Raw genomic sequence first — 20,744 nt, 5'->3', positions numbered from 1 at the left:
CGCTTTATTACAGCTATCGATATAAACCTGGCATGTGACACTTTACCTGTTTAACACTGTAATTTCCGAACGACTCCGAATATCAAACAAGTCGGGAAACCGGAAGCTGGACGCTTCAGGTACGAAAGGTTTTGTGTATTTCTTAGTACGTAGCACATAATATATGCATATGACCACTTTCGGGTGATATTGACATTGATAGTCTTCAATTTTCAAAGAAGCAATAACTTCGACGTATTATAAATTTGTTAGTAATAGTGCGATTTCCATCAAACTTGGTATGATCATGCTCTACATTACTGCAGAATTTCGTGTAGCTAGGATGAATTTAAGGGGGGTTTCCAGCCAATTACAAAAAATTATAGTAATATATAATACTATTATTAACTTTCTTTGAACAGATATCGGTATGAAAGGTATTTCGGAGCCAAGGCACCATATAGTGGCAGCCTCCTGATTTTTTTCAGATTTTTCCGTTTCTGAGAATGAGCCCCCTTAAAGAAATGATCACTTTCAACCCCCCGCACTCCCCACGTTTCCAAGAAATGTCAAAACTAAGACCGGCTTCAAAAAGTACTAATCGAGACTTTTAATTTGATACCCCACATGACTATATTTGATGAAAAAAAAATTTACACTCCCCTTTTGCATGTATAGGGACCCCCCCCCCCTTAAATTCAACGTAAAAGGATGTAACTCACTGTATGTGTGAGCGTTCACAGTTCCCACCTTTCTACCAAATTTGGTGTCAATCGCTATAACCGTCTCTGAGAAAAATGCGTGTGACGGACAGACAGACAGACAGACGGTAAACCGATTTTAATAAGGTTTTGTGTTTACACAAAACCTTAAAAATCACTTTGCTCATATATTCTACACTATATCTAGATACAACTGATGCCAAAACAAGTCGATTGCTCGGATCCGACACACAGAATGACCCCTTAAGGTATGATGTATAACAAAACCTTGCTAAAATTGGTAATAGCAACTGCCTCTGTTTTTTGCATGTCCGTTATAACTGACATGAAATTCGGTGGAGATATTGGAACTGTGATCTTCAATGCATACAATAAATGGCTTCATTTTAGATTCCCTGTAAAAAGTTATGTGGTTAGATTGCGGTTAAGATCTTGGACCCACGCCTTCATATGGTACACGATCGATTGACAGCCCGAGCCTTCCATGCTTCAAAACGAAAGAAACCATCCACAGCTATCCTCACGATTGGGAGTCATGCGAGGCGACGGCAATGACTCTTGCAGAAAATGATAATATTAAAACGAGCCCAACTAGATTTATTAAACAACAGCATCTTCGATAATTTAAGCTGGAACCAGACCAGTACTATAAACTGGTGTTCTAACGAGACCCTGGCAACGCCTCACCAAGGAAAAGACATTGCTAACAAATTTTGCCTAGAATTAGATGGTTTAAGTGGCAATAACTCCATATTTCATCATCAGCATCAACGGCGCAACAACCGGTATCCGGTAAGGAACTTCAGACACCCCGGTTTCGCGCCGTGGTCCACCAATTCGATATCCCTAAAAGCTGTCTGGAGTCCTGACCTACGCCATCGCTCCATCTTAGGCAGGGTCTGCCTCGTCTTCTTTTTCTACCATAGATATTACCCTTATAGACTTTCCGGGTGGGATCATCTTCATCCATGCGGATTAAGTGACACGCCCACCGTAACCTATTGACCCGGATTTTATCCACAACCGGACGGTCATGGTATCGCTCATAGATTTCGTCATTGTGTAAGCTACGAAATCGTCCATCCTCATGTAGTGGGCCAAAAATTCTTCGGAGGATTCTTCGCTCGAACGCGGCCAACTTCATATTTGCCAATGTAAAAGTTCAAGAAACTAAAGAGCTGGACACTTGTGGTGTCGTTCAGACCAATTCATGAATGAGCCTGGTTAATCCGCATCAAGATTAAATGCTTTCATTTTCGATGGTCTAGTTACCATGTTCTGATGAAGGAGAAGTGGAAGTCATCAGACGTCCGACTGTACAATACCGAGATGAGGATTGAACTCTAAAATCAAGAACGAATTTATTCGCTGGGACCCACATGATAAAATGAACGAAAAGGACTAACTTTCACCACTTCGCTTACTTCTTACACCTGAATATGCACAAAATAATATGAACATCGATGCAAATATCGCAAACCAAAATGTGCAAACCCTCAGCATCCTCTCTTCCTTTGTGAATCAACTGGCAAAATGTTTCACTCCTGAGAGGACAAGACATATGTGGCTAAGGGTAAAAGGTATCAAAAATATTCAAATGATCTCAGGTTGTGAATATGATCGGCAATACAAAAACCCGGACCGTAACATCTTAGCCTTCAAAAAGTAGAGGGGGAGCAGCGTGAAAAAAATTGGCAAGGCTAAAGCTAAATTTTTTTGTTCGGGACCAGGGGGGCCCAGGATCCCTCATATCTCGAACAAAAAATGTTGCTTTAGCCTAGCTTAGCCTAAAGTAAAGCGGTTTTAAGCTGGATATATGTAATTTGCACCCTTGTCGTGTTTGCGATTATATAAACAGGAGCGATTTCCATCCATTGCCAATTTCGGTCACGCTGCTCCCAGGGCAGAGGTGAGGCAGCGCCTGATGAGTTGCCTCTGCCCCTTGATGAAACCGTTAATCACTTTTCTTTCTAGTTTTGAATACGCCCGTTACACCCAAAACGAGGGATCCGGACCAAAAATCCGAGAGTAAGCTGCTCTCCATTTGGTCAATATAATAGCGTTGACCAAAACCTGTGTTTGAAACGAGGAGATACTGTAACAGATACAGCGCCCGCTAAAAAAAATGTTCGCTCTCAACCCTTTTATGATCCCACCTTTTTAATTACGTCTAGACTCGCCTAATGATGTCTGTTTTGGGATTTAAAGTTTAATATTGGTGTTATAAAACGATTGCCATATTCAGATTTAGTTCAGTATCAGTTTGCTTGGAGATTTGGAAGGAGAAAGAGTGAAACCCCTAATTTTGTATGAAAAAAAATGTCAGGAAGGAAAAAGTTAAGTGTTAAGGAAAAGGCCCGTATTCTGAGGGAACGAGGTGATAGCAATAGGGAAATAGGGAGGAAAATCAATTATTCTGAGGCAAGTATTAGATTTTTTTTGAAAAAAGTATGACAATCTGGGACGAAAGCAAAGGCGCGGGAGAAAGCAGGTGATTACTCCCCGGGCCAGGCGGTCATTAGAGCGAGTATCCTTGCGAGATAGATTTGAAACTGCTCCTTAACTACGTAGTGAATTGTTGGAAGGGGAAAATATGTCAGCTAGTGTGAGAACGGTGCAGCGACGGTTGGGTGAATTAGGACTCAGAGCATGAGAAACCAGCAAAAAGGCTGATTTTAACGAAAACAATGTCTGAAAAAAGATAGAATTGGAACGACGTGAGTGGACTATGGACGATTGGAGGTGAGTTGTTTTCCATGATATTTGCTGGGATCTGACAGTTCGTCGCCAGTGTGAAGAAGAAAAGAAGAGAGATTTGGCCAGGAAACAGTCCAGATTTGAACCCCATACAGAACTTATGGGCGTTCATGAAGCGACGAGTGCAACAAAGATCGATCAGAAACAAAGCAAATCTAGGAAAAACTTTAGAAAAGATATGGCTTAATGAAATTCCGAACGATTTCATTGAAAATTTATACCAATCGATGCCCAACGAGATGCAGAGGTGATTAGGGCGAAAGGTGGTAATACGAAATACTAAAGACCGAAAATAAAAAAAAAAGCGAAAATTAATTTCTTCTAGTTGGACGTTTATAAATACCTTCATTTATCTACTTTCATTAAAAAAAAAATTGTTTAACAAATTGTTTCTGTCTGTTTATTTTCGACGTTTTGTTCTACTCTACTATCAACACACAAATTTTCGACCAACGTACCTTTTCCCTCAAAACTTCAACTTTCCTTTTCCACCATATTCTTTGAATAGACCTTCTGCTGATCTAAACAATAAGAACTTCACATGAAGCCTAACTTTATTCTCCAGTTTCATAATAAACGCGAAAAAACCCCTTTTGAACTTGGATTTTCTTTTACACTTACAGTGCGAAAATTTTTTTTGCTGGGGTCTGTAGAGTCAGAATTTGAAGGGGCTCGATTCACAAGAAAATGATCGTTTCGAAAAAAAATGCATTTTAAAATTTTTTTTAGATTTTAATATGAAAATCGATAATTATTTTTATTTTTACCTCTAATCTGATGAATATTGAGGATCTTCTGTCTCTGTTATATGTTGTAAGTTGTTGGCTTATGCTTTGTTTTGAATCCGGCTCTCTTCCTCGATTTATGGCTCGTGATTTTTTACCTCCTTATTTTTTTCTTGTTCTTTTTCTTCAAATTTCTCCAGTCGGTTGCATGAATTCTTGCAATTTCCCCCTTCAGAGTAGATGACCGGATACCAAAAGCTGCTTCTGGTCCCACCATTGTGGATCCCGAGCCTTGGTGATGCAGTCTGTTAGCTTCCTCATTACCAGCGATGTTTGAGAGCCCTGGCACCCACATCAAGAATGTTTCGTTCACTCGGCCAAGTTTCAGCAGCATTTGTTGACAACTCCACACTATCTGGCTTGATATGTCGTTGCTGTTTAAGCTTGATAACACTGCATAACTGTCGGAACAGATTCGAATGGTATAACCCCTCCATTTTGGCCGCAAACATTCTTTTGCTACCAATAAAAAAAAATCATAAAAATTGAGCCAACTAGCTGTTCCTCAGTAGTTTACATCTTTAGGCTTCGTTTATGTTTGAAAGTCGTTTGACTTTACTCTTTTCAGTCGTTACATTATATGAGCGATATCAGTTAATTTTCGGAGTTCGTTATTTTCATGTGATCGTAGTCGGTGGCTATGTTTAACTACTTGGTCTTTAATGACTTCGCTAATCAACTGTATTTCCAGATCACTATGCAGATCCTCATTACGAATGAATCAGGGAGCGTCTACTATGCTTCTAAGCACTTTATTTTAGAATATTCTTAAAGTAAAAGTATGTAGGAGAAAATATTTTCTCCTTGGAAAAACACCTCACAACTCTGTCCTTTATGCTACAACACTCCAGTTTCTCCGCCATTTTGTATGAATTTTTAGTGGAGAAATTAAGCATCCGTGTTCACAAGTTGCTTCGTTTGGAGAGTGGACTATGTCCATTTAATTTATTTTCTCTTCAAAAACACTGAAGAAGAGAGCATTAGTTTCACGACACGTATCTTTATCAAAAATATACCGTGTCTACCATTAAATAAAAAAACGTTAAATCCGTCTTGGCTGTTTTGTTTAAAATTTGGAAATGCAACTATCTTAACCTAACATTAAGGTAACTAGCCTATGCCAATGTATATGACAGTAGTACATAGAAAGAAAACCGCCTCTATTACTCGAAAACTCGAATACTTATGAACGAAAAATTACGTCGGCATACTGTTCAAATGCCCGTAATGATCAGCAGACGGAAGTGGCGGTTAATAGGTCAGGCATTCAGAAAGGGCGACAATTATATTGCTGGCTATGGCATGCAAAGGAATCCACTATCCCAGAATGACCGATGATCCTGAAACATATAGCGCCAAGCACTCCCCGCAAAAATGTTACTCTGAAACTGTAAACTTCAACCAACTCCGCGTACAGACTAGATACCCGTGGACGTATTGATCAGAAGGCTTAAGTGGCAATGAGTAGCCTATACATTGGTATAGAACCTCCTCCTCCTAACTCCGGGAATTTCCATGATAGTGCGGATGCCTTTTGAAAGGGAAATGACTCTTTATTACTCATATTGTCCGAAAAGTTATCATGCATTTTTCATATATCATGGAAATTTACTATCGAATTTGTCAGGGCTATAATCAATCAAAGTAAATTATTTAGCAAAATTTGCATGAAATGGCTCACTTCACAAAGCCATGTTTCCGGATTCCACTGAATAGCCTGACTACGTGCACAAATGTCGCCACAATACCAGGAAAAGGACGAACAGGAGCCTCTACGTGCCTCGGCAACTTTTACGTCACAGCTTTTTGCACCGATTAAATATGTATTGCATCTTGAAGCCAATATCGAATTTGCATGGGAGTAAGAGCACTTGAAAGGCTTCGTGCACTTGAATACTATGTCACCCCTTTCCATACTCGCATGGCTATTTTTCAAAATTCTGAGAAAAGGATCGGAAATAAGGTCATGTATAGAATGGATTTTGAATTTGAAGCCTTGTGAACAAAAACCTCAATAGAAAGCTCACCAAGGACAACAGAGGGAGAGCAGATTAGTTTCCTCGCCGCCAGCTCTAAAAAGCAGAATTTCTTTGAGGTTTGATTTACCTATAAATAACAAACCACATCAGCGTGAAAGGTGCCGACAGCAGGAGCATAATATGCCATAAGTCACCATTCGTATTGTATCACAAGATTCCACTTGCATGGATTCCATTCAGATTTGTTGGTCAACAGGGCAAAAACATAGTCGTTGTACTTTCTTATCTGAGCCATTGTTGAGAAGAAGAGTTGACGTTGCAAGGCCACCTAAGCAGCTTATGAACATGGCCCATCTGAGTACGTTCGCTCCTGCAGAAAACGACTTTATCCTTTCTGATAAAACTCCTACATGTTCCCGTTAAATTAAAATGTGCCAACAGAGATTTTCGGAGAAGATATTTGTTAGAAATTGATTGGTTACTTGCTATATTTGTGCGTTCCCGGGCTGAGAATAATGAGGCTATTTTCATCGAACAGCCCCTGGAAGGGTTGATAGGATATGTGCGCCTTGAGGTGTAATATAATTATCAGTTAAGGCAGCAAAAAATATGATGTGGATAATATTCCTTCATTTCTCCATTTACCATACCAATGTGGACATACTCTGTTCAGTTCACTTACCCTGATTGAAAAAAGGTTCTCAACTAAGATTGAAGATTAGAATTATGGCTGTGGATGATTTAATAAATTGATACAGTGGTCTATTGCGAAGAATTATTCCAGGACTCTGATATGTATAATTTCATTTGAAAGAACCCCAGAATAATTGACGCTTAGGAGAGTACCCCTCTCCCTCCTGTGATACTGTGCTTTTGTACTGCAGGTCCTGGGAGTTTAACGTGAGTACCTGCCTTATAGGCATAATTCCACGGTCCCATTCAGACAAGGATTGATTTGGCGACCACAGTCAGAGTCCCGCTGTGAGAGGCACCACGGTACCCGTTTAAATTGAGTGCAGGTTCAGCATTCATACTGATGGATTTAAAGCCTACCTAAAGCCCCTACCGCAACTAAGGAGTACTTCACCCGAGTTGAACAACGCAACTCCATGCCTGAGCCCACAAAGAGATTTGCCCTTGATATGGACATAACTTCAACCACCATGAAACTCTCTTAAATGGGCCAACTGCAAATAACCGGGCCGAGAACACATCCCCAGGAGTTATCCTGAAACATATACTCTCAGAGAGATATCCCGGTCCCCATGGTGCTAGAGAACCTCCTGTGAAGCCTCGTAGCAAAAGCCACTTCAGATGATTTCCTTGCAGACTCGAGTCTGATCGCCCAATGGGTTAACTGCAATCAACTCGGTGCAGAGAACTGCAACCAACCGTTTCTACTAGTTAACTACCGCTTTGCGTACAATACAATACCTGAGATGTCATAGGAAACCACTAACACAAAACCCAAGTAACTAGAGACTAGTCACGGCGCCATGGTCTGGTTATGGTTCAGGTTAAAATTGCATAATTCGGCAAGTCCTCACACGACATCCTCGTGGTGGCCGCTGGAAACCGACTTTGGACGACTCTTGGCTCGTAAAGGGCCGGGCTGGGAGTAGGCTAATCCAACTGACGAGGATTTGCTTGTCTGCTGGTCATATGTTAGGGGCAATTGGATCTGGCGGGGGGATGGACTGAAGCAACAGCCCGGGGATCGTTCTTTAGTAATGCGAACTCTGAATACCCTGTTGGCCGGGCCAGCCAGGGTGGATATTCTTCCCGGACTACTCGTGGGACCAAGACATGGACTCAATTTTAAAAACACAAAAAAACGACGGTAGAAGAAGAGGAGGTGATGCCAGGCGCATCATTGCAAGACGAGCTGCTGGCATCCAGCTAGGAGACACGTTCAATGCCGTTGACAACAGTACATTCGGTGCCAACTGTAGCACTGCTGTGCTGAAACCAACCGCAGGGACTTCCCGGAGCGAGGCGACAAACGGACTAGTGGCTTCCAACTTGGAATCCACTGCCGTCAAACTGGGTGCAGCGAGTACCAGACATAGTATTCCTAACCCGAAACCCTCGTCTCGGGAGATCCCTCAAAAATGAAAACCGACAAGCACATCGGTCGCCGCAAACTGACTAAGAAGTGAAGGTCCACTGGTGTCCTGCTCAAGAGCCAGTACCAGAAGGCCATGCATATTCTCAGCAAGATTGCCAAGAATAAGGAGGCCGTTACTGTCGACGAACGGGATGAAAAAGACTTCGCCCAATACCAGGCGATTGTTGAGGAATACAATAGCAAACAGAACAAGCAGAAAGTCAAATCCATCGCTCCGAAATGCAACCGATCTCAAGATGAGGTCGAGCAAGATCATAAACAGAGCAGAGTGGGCAAGAGCTTGGTCGCTAAGCAACATCCGAAGAAAAATGCGCAGCAACAGTCAGCTGACGGGCCACGAACTACGAAACCACGGCCAGGAGCCACTTACGTGTGGCGCTGGCGGATGGTAATTCTGCTTGCAGCAAACTAGCGCCGGAGGTGTGGACCAGTGTTGAGGCCAGGCTGTCGGAGTTGGTTTTTGAGCATCTCCTGGACACCGAATGCAAACATACGGGATCCATCCCTTGCTTTGATTCCTCTCAGGTGGTCCGTGGGTTTCACGTTATAGCTTGCGAGGACCAATTCTCTAAGGGATTGTGGATCGCAATAGAACTAGGTGGCGGAGAAAGAGTGCAAGCTATTTGCAAAATCTTGGGAGAGCTGAACCCGTTTTTGGGTTTCATTCTTTTCATTTTTTTTTTTGAAAATAAGGACAGGGACGTTAAATTGACTTCCAAGATACATTTAATTACCAGGACTGAATGCAATTTTTGGATCCGTTTCTTCTCTTAAATGAAAAGGCAGAGTAGCCATTAAAATGGTGTATTTGGTCAACCAAGTTTCTATCAATTTCCTTATGATTAAGGTTCAAATTCTACCAACGAACTGTGATATAGGGGCTCTCCCTTCAGGACCTGCGAATTCGTTTCATTAATTCTCACAGCAATAAAGTCCCCAACTTCGATGCTCTTTGTTTCTCCGCTTCCTGGATGCAATGGTAAATTCACGGATGGGATAATAACTTTAATGTTGCCATCATTCCTCCCATAAAGCTCTTGCTCTGACCGCTTACTCTTTCCCTCTATCAGAATCAATTGTTTTTCGCCTATGAATTTCCGATGCAGTTCCTCGGCACCTTCGCGATATGCTACAACCATCTCTTTTAATCGTTCAATTTTTACATCCTTGGCTACATCGTCCTTATATCTTCGATGGGCAGTTGTCTTCTCGCGCATGCTGTAGGCAAATAAGTACGCAACGTTGTATTTTACTTGACGAATTAGACTGATCGTATCTTTGAATTCTTCGTCAGTTTCACCGCAAAACCCACAAATGAAATCGCTCGATAAGCAAATATTCGGGATTAGATCTCGAATGTTTTTGACTAGATCGAGGTACGCCTCCCTGGTGTAACCTCGCCGCATTCTCTCCAAAACTGTCGAACTGCCTGACTGAGCGGGAAGATGGATACTTTTGCATATGTTTTTATTGTTTCGAATAACTTGCAAGAGCTCATCTGGAAAGTCTTTAGGATGTGGAGATGTGAACCGGAAACGTACATTGGGGGCAATGGTTGCCATTCGTTCAAGTAGTTCGGCGAAACGAACTCCTCCGACTTTCGTTTTGTAAACTGTCCTGAAACCGGGTGCCAGTTTCGTCTCGCGGCTTGTAACTTCTGGCTGTGTTGAGAGGTCTCGGTAACTGTTGACGTTTTGTCCTAGTAGAGTTATTTCCTTGATTCCTTTTTCGGATAGAGCGCGAACTTCATTTTCAATTGATGAAATTTGTCGTGATCGTTCTCTGCCTCTAGTGAATGGCACAATGCAGTATGAACACATGTTATCACAGCCGCGCATGATAGAAACAAAAGATGTTACTGCGTCCTGGTTAAGCCGAACGGGCATTATGTCCGCGTACGTTTCGTCCAGGGAGAGGAGAACGTTAACAGCGGAGGCACCGGATTTTGTTATAGCTAGGAGTCGTGGGAGGTCTTTGTAGCTGTCTGGACCTGCAATCACGTCCACCCATTGCTCCTTTTCCAAAAGTTGAGTCTTCAGTCGTTCAGCCATACATCCTAGGACACCGACCTTAAATTAGACCTTTTTAGAGCGAGTCTCTATTTAGTAGGAGAATATTTACCTGCAGTGGACCTTTGCGTTTTGAGCGATTTCGTTTCATCGCATGGAGATGTTTGAGTCGATTCCAAATCTTCTGTTCAGCTCCCTCTCGAACGGCACAAGTAACCACTAGGATCACATCCGCCTCTTTTACATCATCACATTTTATATATTTATTATCGTTTAGGATGGACCAGACAACTTCAGTATCATTTACATTCATCTGGCACCCATAGACCTCAAAAAATACTTTCCTTCCTTGGCCGGAGTACTCATCGGGCTTCAGATAAGGGATTAAATCTGTTTGTTTGATAACTGGAAGATCCTTTCCCACAACGAGAAATTCTTTGAGTCCTGGACCCTTTTCTAGATTATTCTTCAATTCATCTAGCTTCAAATTTTGCGTAGTGAGATATCGTCTCCAGTAACTTGATCGTGGTTTAAATTCCCGCGCCGCCTGGCCGAAATTGTGAATAAACCGTTTCATATCGTTCCTCCTAAATGGCAATGCTGTTCAGCTGCAACCGCACGTCACTCCCCGCCTCCTCGTACGCTTGTACAATTGGTAACCCTGGAAAAGTGAAGTAAGAACGGAGTGAGTGGTATTCGGGGTGCGAACTGTATTGATTTTCTCGTGATAGTTTGTACACTGGTCGCCCGTGGATTCTACACCGAAAATGAGTAACCGACCTTCAGAAAGTAGCCGTCAGCACGGTGAGTAGTGAATGCACATATCTCGTGTGGTCTCGATTGCTATCTGCGCGTTTGAATTAACCCGGCAGCGGGACGCGAAGAACCCGTGCTTGCGAACTTGGGTGACAGGCAAAGTGACCAACATGGGCGCGCTGAAGAGCGGCCGCGATTCAAAATGTTGATGGCCCTTTGATGTCAAGTGGAACTGAGTTTATGCTTGATACTTTTCTGGAGAGTGCTAGGGCGATTTCATGAGGGCGACAAAGGCGTGCGTTGACTAAAATTGAAATAAGGACACAAATATTTTTCGGCGTTAGATGAAAGATTTCAATAAAAACAAAATTCCTTAACCTCCGCTCACTTCATCATTTAAAAGGATCGATTGACGGTTATGGATATTTTTGCTCTATATTCCTTGATGTCCTATAGATTAACCGTGAGAGGCAAATCACTGAATAATTCGATTGACAGAGGTCAACTAAATCAACTCTAAAATTAGGGGGAGCGTAGCTCATTGCTTTTGTTGCAATGCTACAAGGGGAATTCAGAAGATTCTCACGGTTCACGGGAAACTTTTAATTGCTGTTGATGAATGGTTTCGTTTTGCCCCGGCTCACGATGGTTGTCGAGAAATGGATGGCGGGAAACGCATATCTAGCTAATTCCGAATTCCGAAAAAGGCTCTAACGCCATATATAAAACACAATTCTGGTCGTTGCATTGGACATGCATAATATAATAGTAGTTAGCAACTTCCAAAATATTAGGTTGTTGCAAATGAAATGTCGGATATTTGAGTAAAATTTCAAAAAACTATAACTTTTATGAAAATTAATTTTATTAGTCAAAATAAGAACCAGCAGCTGCAATGCACTTCTCCCAACGAGATACAAGGGCATTTATTCCAGTTTCGTAAAAGTCTGGGTTTCTAGAGCTAAGAAATTCTTCAAAGGCACTTTTGATAGCTACTTCATTGCTGAATTGTTTCCCCGCCAAAAAGTGATCCAAATGCTTAAAAAAGTGGTAGTCGGTTGGCGAGAGGTCGGGTGAATATGGTGGATGAGGAAACATGAGGTCGGGCGTTATCATGGAGCAGTATCACTCCATCTCTGTTGACCAATCTAGGCCGCTGAACACGTAATTTCTCGTGCATTTCATCAAGTTGGGCGCAATATTTCTCTGCATTAATTGTTTCACCACGCTCCAAAAACGAATAATGAATAATTCCAGATGCAGACCACCAAACAGTTACCATTACCTTCTTCGGGTGAAGGCTCGGTTTTGGCATGTGTTGTGGAGGCTGATCGGCATCTAGCCATTGCGCTGATCTGCGACGGTTGTCGTACAATATCCACTTTTCATCGCATGTCACTATTCTGCACAAAAAGGGATTGTTCCTGTTGCGGTCGAGTAGAGAACTGGATATTTCCATTCGCAGCGCCATGTTTTGCTCGTTGAGTTCATGCGGAACCCACTTATCAAGCTTCTTCACCTTTCCAAGCTGTTGTAAGTGCCGAGATACTGTCGAATAGTGTACGCCTATTTTCTCTGCAATGTCACGAATCGATGATCGGGGATCAGATTCCACTATCAAACGCAACTCGTCGTTGTCGATCGATGGTCCTGGGTGTCCACGAGGTTCACTTTGGAGGGTCATGTCGCCTGATCGGAATTTTTCGAACCACCGCTGTGTCGTTCGTTCGTTTCCTGCGTCAGCTCCAAATGCTCTGCAAATGTTTCTGGTTGCCTCCGCTGCGTTGTGACCAAGTTTAAATTCATATAGAAAAAGTAGACGTTTTTGATTCCCTTCCATGCTTTTTTCTTTGAGTTTTACTTGGAACTTCAATGACGATTGAAACTGAAATGACTCCTTGATCGAACGAACGACTATTTATACTCAATTATCCCATACCACCAGAGTCACCTTGCGGCAGTTTTAAACATTAAAATCATAACTAACTTCACTTCATTGAAAAATCCGACATTTCATTTGCAACAACCTAATAGCTGGAGTGTCCAGGGATCGGCAAGTTTATTATTTTTGAATTATGTTTCCGTTGGCTTGGTGCTTTTTTTCGGATAATTCATCGAAATCGCAAGTATAAATCCTGCAATTCATCCTAAATTGAAGAACTTTTCATTCTTCCATTCTTTTGGTAAGTTGGTTGCAAGAGGGGAACTAGCCGTTTCTTTTCTCGGAGAAATCGGTTTGACCCCTTCTCGAGCATCAAGGGCGTCTAGGTGTTGCGGTCTCTCAATGCACGTTGAAAATTTTCCTCAAAAGAAATTTAAATGTTTATGGAGATGTGTATCAAAAGGATCGAAGAAAGGCGGTTCTGTTTGCTGCCGCAAGATAATAAACCCAGTATCGCCACATTTTTCGTAAGCACTTCCCTCCGCATAGAAGTACGCGACGTGGTTTAAATAATAATTTGATAATCTGCTTCCTTGGCGTCATCATCGAAGTGATTCTGAGCTTAGCCGAAGTAATCGCTTCGCACAGTAACCTATCCAGGCAACCGGGAGGGACTGTCCTTGCGAAAGCCGAAGAGAAAAGGCCTATCAGTTGTGAAGCGCATGTCTTCCGTGACGTTTCTTCACAAAAACGTCAGCAAATGCGAGAAAAAGACTGAATGATGTGGAGGAGTCCTTGGTTTGAGTTTCGTATTACAGGCGGACATGGAGAGGAAAAGAACATGCGCGAAAGGTAGAATCAACCGCGCATTCCGCTTAGAACACCGTTAGCGCCAAACGGATTGCAGATTGTAGAGAAAACTGGAAAAAAGCGGAAGAAGGAACAGTCGTCTGAAGGAAATTTCACTCAAGTACTCTCCTGGGCTTAAAAGAAGAAGGCCAAGAGAGATAAGGGGCAACAAGACGCCACGTTGTCAGGAAAATCAAAAAAAATAAGACAGAAACTAAGGGTGAAGCTCGGAAAAAAAAACGAGGACTGGACGGGCAGCTCTGCTTATTAAGCCGACGGAAGGCAAGATATTTGCGGAAGTCCTTAGCGAAATCCATTATGGGATCAAGCCCGACGGTAGCGGAAATGTTTTTCATTTGGGAAACGAAGGGTGGTTGGAGTCCTAATCGAATTAGGTCGGAGGAAAATATTAGGTGTACAAATAAGTTTTCGCGGTTTGTCAAAAGATTGCCCCACCAGAAGGTTATGGAGAAATTGTCAGATGTAAAACGTAATATCCCAAGTTTCGTCATCCGGCAACACCATAACCTTAAAGTACTAGTGATTCCGTATCAGCATCACGTAATTTTTTTCGTGCAAAAATGTCAAGTTTTGTGCCGAATAAGCATCATTTGCGGGAACTTTTGATTTACTTCTTTAATTTGAAAAAATCTGCAGCTGAGGCGCATCGATTGCTTCTAGAAGCATATGGTGAAGCTGCTTTAAGTGAGAGAAGTTGTCAGGAATGGTTTCAAAAGTTTAAGAACGGTGAGTTTTACGTGAAGGACAAAGAACGCAGTGGAAGGCCGAAAGTGTACGAAGACATGGAATTAGAAGTACTATTGGAGGAAGATTCGTCCCAAACGCAAAAAGAACTTGCACTTACATTACAAGTGACTCAACAAGCAATTTCACATCGTTTAAAATCGTTAGGAATGATTCAAAAACAAGGAAATTGGGTTCCATATGAACTAAAGCCGAGAGACGTTGAACGCCGATTATGCATGAGTGAAATGCTGCTTGCCAGGAATAAAAAAAAGAGTTTTTTGCATCGTATAGTCACTGGTGACGAAAAATGGATTCACTACGATAATCCAAAGAAGAGAAAGTCATGGGTTAAGCCCGGCGAACCATCAACATCGACAGCTAAGCCGAATATTCATGGAAAAAAACTTATGCTGTGTATTTGGTGGGATCAGCTTGGTGTCGTGTATTATGAATTGCTGAAACCAAGCGAAACCATTACTGGAGCTCTCTACCGAACACAATTGATGAGATTGAGTCGGGCACTTAAGGAAAAACGCGCCCATTACTACTCCAGACACGACAAAATTATTCTTTTACACGATAATGCTCGTCCACATGTTGCGGCGCCGGTAAAAACATACTTGGAAACACTCAACTGGGAAGTTTTACCCCACCCGCCGTATTCACCAGACTTAGCCCCTTCCGATTATCACCTGTTCCGGTCGATGGCACATGGTCTGTCTGAGCAGCGCTTCACATCATATGAAGACACCAAAAATTGGGTAGATTTGTGGATAGCGTCAAAAGATGAAGAGTTTTTTCGACGGGGTATCCGAATGTTGCCAGAAAGATGGGGAAAAGTAGTGGCAAATGATGGAAAATACTTTAAATAAAACGTAATGTACTGTTCCTTCACAATAAATTCCTAATTTTTTATAAAAAACCGCGGAAACTTATTTGTACACCTAATAAGTAAACGTCCGTTCTTTGAAGCGGCTATTGGGAGAGAAAGCTTCTGTTTCGGAAAAATCAAACTTGATTGGGTAATATGTAGGATATGAATCCGGCACCCCCGCCAAATGTTACAAATGTTTAAATTATGGGCTCTAAAGTTCTAAAGTGAATACCTGCAATGGAAAGGAAAGTTGCGTTTTATGCAGGGATCGTCTGGTGCCAGTGTTGCGCATACTGCGAGCTAGAAGTAGTGTGCAATCTTCAGAGCAGAACTAAACAGAGCTAGGACGCGGTTAACATCATCCACATCCTACAGATCAATATGCAGTGGAGTTCAACTGCTCACGAGTTGTTAGAACAGCTTGCTGCAGAGATCAGAGCTGATTAGCGCTCAGTAGTGGACAGTAGCGAAGCAAATATCCAGCTTCATGGCACCTCGACAAATCAGATACTGCTTCGATCTGGGTTCGGAACGGCATTCGTTTTAGGGATCTTGCGTAAGCCCGAGGGGACGACTTTGTCTGGATTCGGTGTTTAGGGGAAACGCTTTTCAGTGTCTGTCGAACACGAATCAGATCAAGCCAGACTTTCGACGCAAGCTTGGTGTTCTGGAAGACGCTAACTTGGGCGGAAAGGGGCATACCATGGTTGAAGATAACCTAGACTCCTGAGGGAAACGAATTCTCGAAATGGCGGCAGGATTTGTAGTTTTAAACATTGAATCCATCCTCAACGTTCAGGCGCCTAGGTTGCGAAGGAAGTATTGCCGACGTAATCTTCAAGTCGCTGGGGGACGAGTGGCGAGTTTTGGAAGACTTGTTGGCAAGCGACCATCAATATATCGCCTTCGAAGTGAATGAGACAACCTCTCGGTGTGTGCCACCTGGACGCCTCCTTCGGTGCGTGAAATGTCGCGATGATAAGCACCAGTAAATTTTATCAAAATTCTTGGTGTAGGTGGGCGCTGCAGCTGGCACTGTCGTAAATTTAATTATGAACCTGATTACGACGGTCTGCGGAGCTTTCATACCCAGAATGACATCGAGACATGACAAGCCTTCTATCTATAGGCGGACGGAGGAAATTGCAAAATTCCGGAAGGAGAGTCATAAACTCTGCCGATTGACATACAATTTAAACGACCGGGAGGAATCATGTACAAGAATAACAGAGAAGACTCCGCAATGCAGGGCCTCGTCGAGGAGATAAATGGGGACCCGTGAGAATTGGAAGGTAAAACGTTCCTTGAGGTCAATGAAAAGATAGTACAACTGATGGCCATATTGTAGCAGTTTTTCCATTGTTTGCCGCAAAGGGAAAATCGAATCTGTTACTGATTTGTCTGAATTGAAGCTTCTTTGGTATGGGCCAATGATGTTCTCGGCGTATGGGGCTATTCGGAATAGCAAGATAGCGAAGAATATCTTATAAATACCTCTATAATTTGAGTGAAATTATGCAGTGTTTCCAACGATTAATTATTTGAAATAATAAAAACTTGTTGTTTCTTTTTCGGTGTGTGAATATTTATTCTTGCAAATACCGATATTTCGGGAACCACTTGTTCCCTTCATCAGTGCTAACAAGTTGTTGCATGGACTGTTTCTTCAATTTTTGGTGGTGGCAGCGTTTGTTCCTCGTTTTCAGTTGGCGGGACAAAAAACTCGCCGATATTTTGGTTATTGAACAGTTCATCAAAATATTCTGGGGCCGCCAAGTATGCTTGTGATGATAAAGCTTTTCGGATGGTTGTGAAGATTGTTTATTGATGCTTCATCTCCAGGATAACTTTTAGCTGCGGTTATTGCGGCATCTTCCTTATAGGTGTTCGGAGAGCTTTGTTGTGGATGACTTCAATATTCCTGCTGATTGTCAGAGGGAATTGAATTCATCAAGGTTGAGAGTTGGTGGCGTTCAATCAACACGTGGTCAATTTGGTTGAGAGTGGTCCCGTCTGGACAGGCCCACGTAAGTTTGTGGACCGCTTTCCGTTCAAACCAGGTACTCTCAACAACCATTTCGTGCGATACTGCTAACTGTATAATCTGCAGTTCGTTATTATTGGTATCCTTCTGTACACTATCGTTTATTCATTGGCAAAAATTACAGAGCAAGGTTGGATCTTGTTAAATCTAATCATCTTTTTTAAAATGAGCTAATTTTTTTCGCGAGCCACTTGAGAGCCTACACTCGATGCCAACAGTGTATATTCCAACAGAATCTAGACGTTTTGTTTGTGATACAGTTCTGATAACATCTTATATGCCAATTTTTATGTAGAGTTAAAACTATGTGTTGTCTTCAGTAGCTATTGTGACTTGAAGGAACACTACGTTGATTATAATGTTGACTTTTAGCTTTGATATGCACATCCTACATCTGGTATTGACTATCTTATTTCACTCCTGTCTGGAGTATATGATATCTGCACAACCTCTTTGCTTTTGCCACCGCTTCGGGTGAGAGCCTCTTCCCATTAATTCGAAGTTTGGATAAGTGATCATTACTATTGCGTGTTGTGTTCGGTTCGCTTGCATTGACTGAACTCATACTCAAAAAGTAACCAAGACGCAAAAATTTGGGGTTTTTATGGAGGAAGAGCTTCCAACACCACTCAAAATTGTCAATTCGTCGTTTTCGGTCGATTTTGAGCTCGCGCAGCACCCACTTTGAATAGAGCTTTCGCATACCCAGGCATTCATGCACGATATGTACAACACGTTCCTTTGACATCTTTAGAGTTTTAGCTATCTCACTATCTTCACTTTTCGATCGTCGAAGATTATTTTGTGGACTTTTTTAATGTTTTCGTCAGTAACAGACTCTTTAGGGCGTCTACTGCGTGCATTGACCTCGGTGCTCATTTCTCCTCGTTTAAACTTAGCAAACCATCTCTCAACGGTTGATTTTCCTGGTGCGAAGTCTGAATAATTTTTATCAAGCTAAGGCTTCGCGTCAACAGTATTTCCTGCCCTTAAAACCAAGGCTTTATTAACACGAAATTCTTTTTTCAAACTGACAAAAGTTGCTCGATTCAAAATGCTCTATTCCACTAATTTGTAGTCCGACAGCTGTCAAATTTGTACACGTACCTTTTGAAGCAGCGAGTACTTTGAGACTTAGGCATGCATATAGCACGGTTCACAATAATTCTATAAATGTCACGACAAAGGAACTATTGATATTGATTTTTCCACTTTTTCCCTCCAAATATTTTCCTTGAAAAAAAAAAACTTGTATGCACGCAACATCAATCCTCTCAGTATTTTTGATGTGTCCACAATTTTCTTGAAAACCCCAAATTTTTAATTGTAAAAACAAATTTTTAATTTTGCCAGTATTAAAAATTGCCAGGCTTGACACGATCCTCGTCGACTTCGTCTTCTACTTCATCCTCCTCCTCATCATCACCGCACCGACATCGGCGCAGCCATCATTCTTCTCGTCATCGATCCAACCATTCAAAGTCCCGTTCTAGTTCTGGTTCACGATCGTCTAGCGGCAGTACACGATCACGTTCTAGAAGTCGATCACGATCCAGATCGCATGAGCGTCGTCATCACAAACGGCGATACAGTCGAGAGGAGGATGAATCAAATGAACGGAGAGCAGCAGCGGCAGCAGAAAGCACTGGAAACGCCTCGCCATCCGATCACCATCATATCGATGATAGTATTAGGAGCGGTGGGATTTATACTTGAAGATGTTTTATTTTAACTGAATGCCATTATCCAATTTTGCGTTCAAGACAAATCTAGTAAGCTGACAACAAATGGTGGTCATGGTGACACATCTACAGTCGTCTCATCACAACGAACCGACAGTTCAGGGGAGAGGAAGACAGCGGTGGGAATTCAACTTCAACCTAAACCTCCTGCATCATCCAGACTGTCGGGTATCCAATTCGGAAAACCTGGGACTGTAGTGAGGGTAATTCAAATCCTATTGAATAATTTCCCATGTGTCTGTCTCTTATTCAACTTGAATTTTTTTTTCTGTATTTCAGCCGGGCATTCACATGAAACTAGCCCAACCCAAACCGCCATCCGAACAAACTAAAAAGATAACAGTCGCGAGTGCATTCAACAACGATAGCGACGAAGAAGTAGAGGAGATGCCGCCTGAATGCAAGATGCGCATGCGCAATATAGGTCGTGATACGCCCACTTCATCAGGTCCGAATTCCTTCGGCAAAACAAAGCAAGGCTTCATCGACTCGAAGAAGTTGTTTGAAAAGAGCTTGCGTGAAGCCGCTATGGATTGAGTCGAAAATTCGTGAAGTTTAAGTGTCCAACTGGCAATTCTATGTACATGAAAACACGAAATTAATTTTGATTTTCTCTTGGCAATAACTTGCTCATTTTTCGGCTAAACCTAGAAAGCATTTCCGGATGATGGTGATGAATATCCAAAGCGGGGCGAGCATGTAGCGAGAACCATGGATAAGTTGAATACATCAAAGTTTATAGTTTTATTCAGAAGTTACGCGGGCTCGTCATATTTAAATGCATTAGATTATTGTAAGAATTTATTGAACAAATACACAAACATTATGATGCTAAAAATTTATTTGTGTGTTTTTACTCATTAGAAGTGGTACCGCCAAAAGTTGCCTGCAAATTTGAATGCTTTACATTTATGTATTTTCCCTTTTATGAACAAACTGTGGTGGTGGTTTGAATTGGGAGGTTGTTAATTAGCCAAATTTTTAGTAAAAGACTTTCGTATAGGTCTAGTTGCTCAGCGCCGTTTACTTCCAACATGGGCCTCCTTTATGTGTTCTAATACATGTCGCAGTTTGGGCATGATGTCTTATATATGTATGCCGCTTTTTCGGTACACTCTCTTCTATCCTTCACCGATTGCATCCGACTCTTCAGTAAGTATCGTCTACTGATTGAGGTAAGCTGGAGTCCACGTCTGTGTAGTTGATGTTTGCGTCAGCGCCAAATATGTTAATGTTATCCATTGCCTTGTGTTTGGCTCCTGGAGGTATTTCGAAAGTTATTGTCTTGAGGCCTGGCGTAGCTTCTTTTGGATTCGATTTACGATGATGCTCCTGTTGTACCCGTTTTTCTTAGTTGTGTCCAGGATGTAGTTCGTTTCCTTATTTCTTCTCTCCTCGTTGAGCAGTCTTGTCACCATCCTGTGGATCATAAAGTTGTATGCCGTGATGGAAATCGTGGTTTGAGCTGCATGTGATGGTTCGTTGTGTTTG

General features: G+C 42.1%; 2 protein-coding genes across 2 annotated transcripts; one reads left to right on the top strand and one right to left on the bottom strand.

Annotated features, from left to right (window-relative positions):
- Positions 1-9,138: 9,138 nt before the first annotated feature.
- On the bottom strand, positions 9,139-11,265 carry LOC119653871 (CDK5RAP1-like protein). The gene is made up of 3 exons (XM_038058979.1): positions 11,140-11,265; positions 10,472-11,020; positions 9,139-10,419 (listed from the first exon to the last, which is right to left on the bottom strand). The coding sequence occupies exons 2-3, from the start codon at positions 10,934-10,936 to the stop codon at positions 9,193-9,195; spliced, it is 1,692 nt and encodes a 563-aa protein (XP_037914907.1). The 5' UTR covers positions 10,937-11,020; positions 11,140-11,265; the 3' UTR covers positions 9,139-9,192.
- Positions 11,005-20,095, top strand: LOC119653872 (PEST proteolytic signal-containing nuclear protein-like). Its single transcript, XM_038058980.1, has 4 exons — positions 11,005-11,163; positions 18,881-19,210; positions 19,275-19,456; positions 19,533-20,095. The coding sequence occupies exons 1-4, from the start codon at positions 11,127-11,129 to the stop codon at positions 19,788-19,790; spliced, it is 807 nt and encodes a 268-aa protein (XP_037914908.1). The 5' UTR covers positions 11,005-11,126; the 3' UTR covers positions 19,791-20,095.
- The last annotated feature ends 649 nt before the right edge of the window (positions 20,096-20,744 follow it).

The sequence above is a fragment of the Hermetia illucens genome, chromosome 4 (genome assembly GCF_905115235.1).
Source record: "Hermetia illucens chromosome 4, iHerIll2.2.curated.20191125, whole genome shotgun sequence".
NCBI lineage: Eukaryota > Metazoa > Arthropoda > Insecta > Diptera > Stratiomyidae > Hermetia > Hermetia illucens.
The sequence above is the reverse complement of the archived record's forward strand: the minus strand, read 5'-3'. Positions and strand labels throughout refer to the sequence as shown.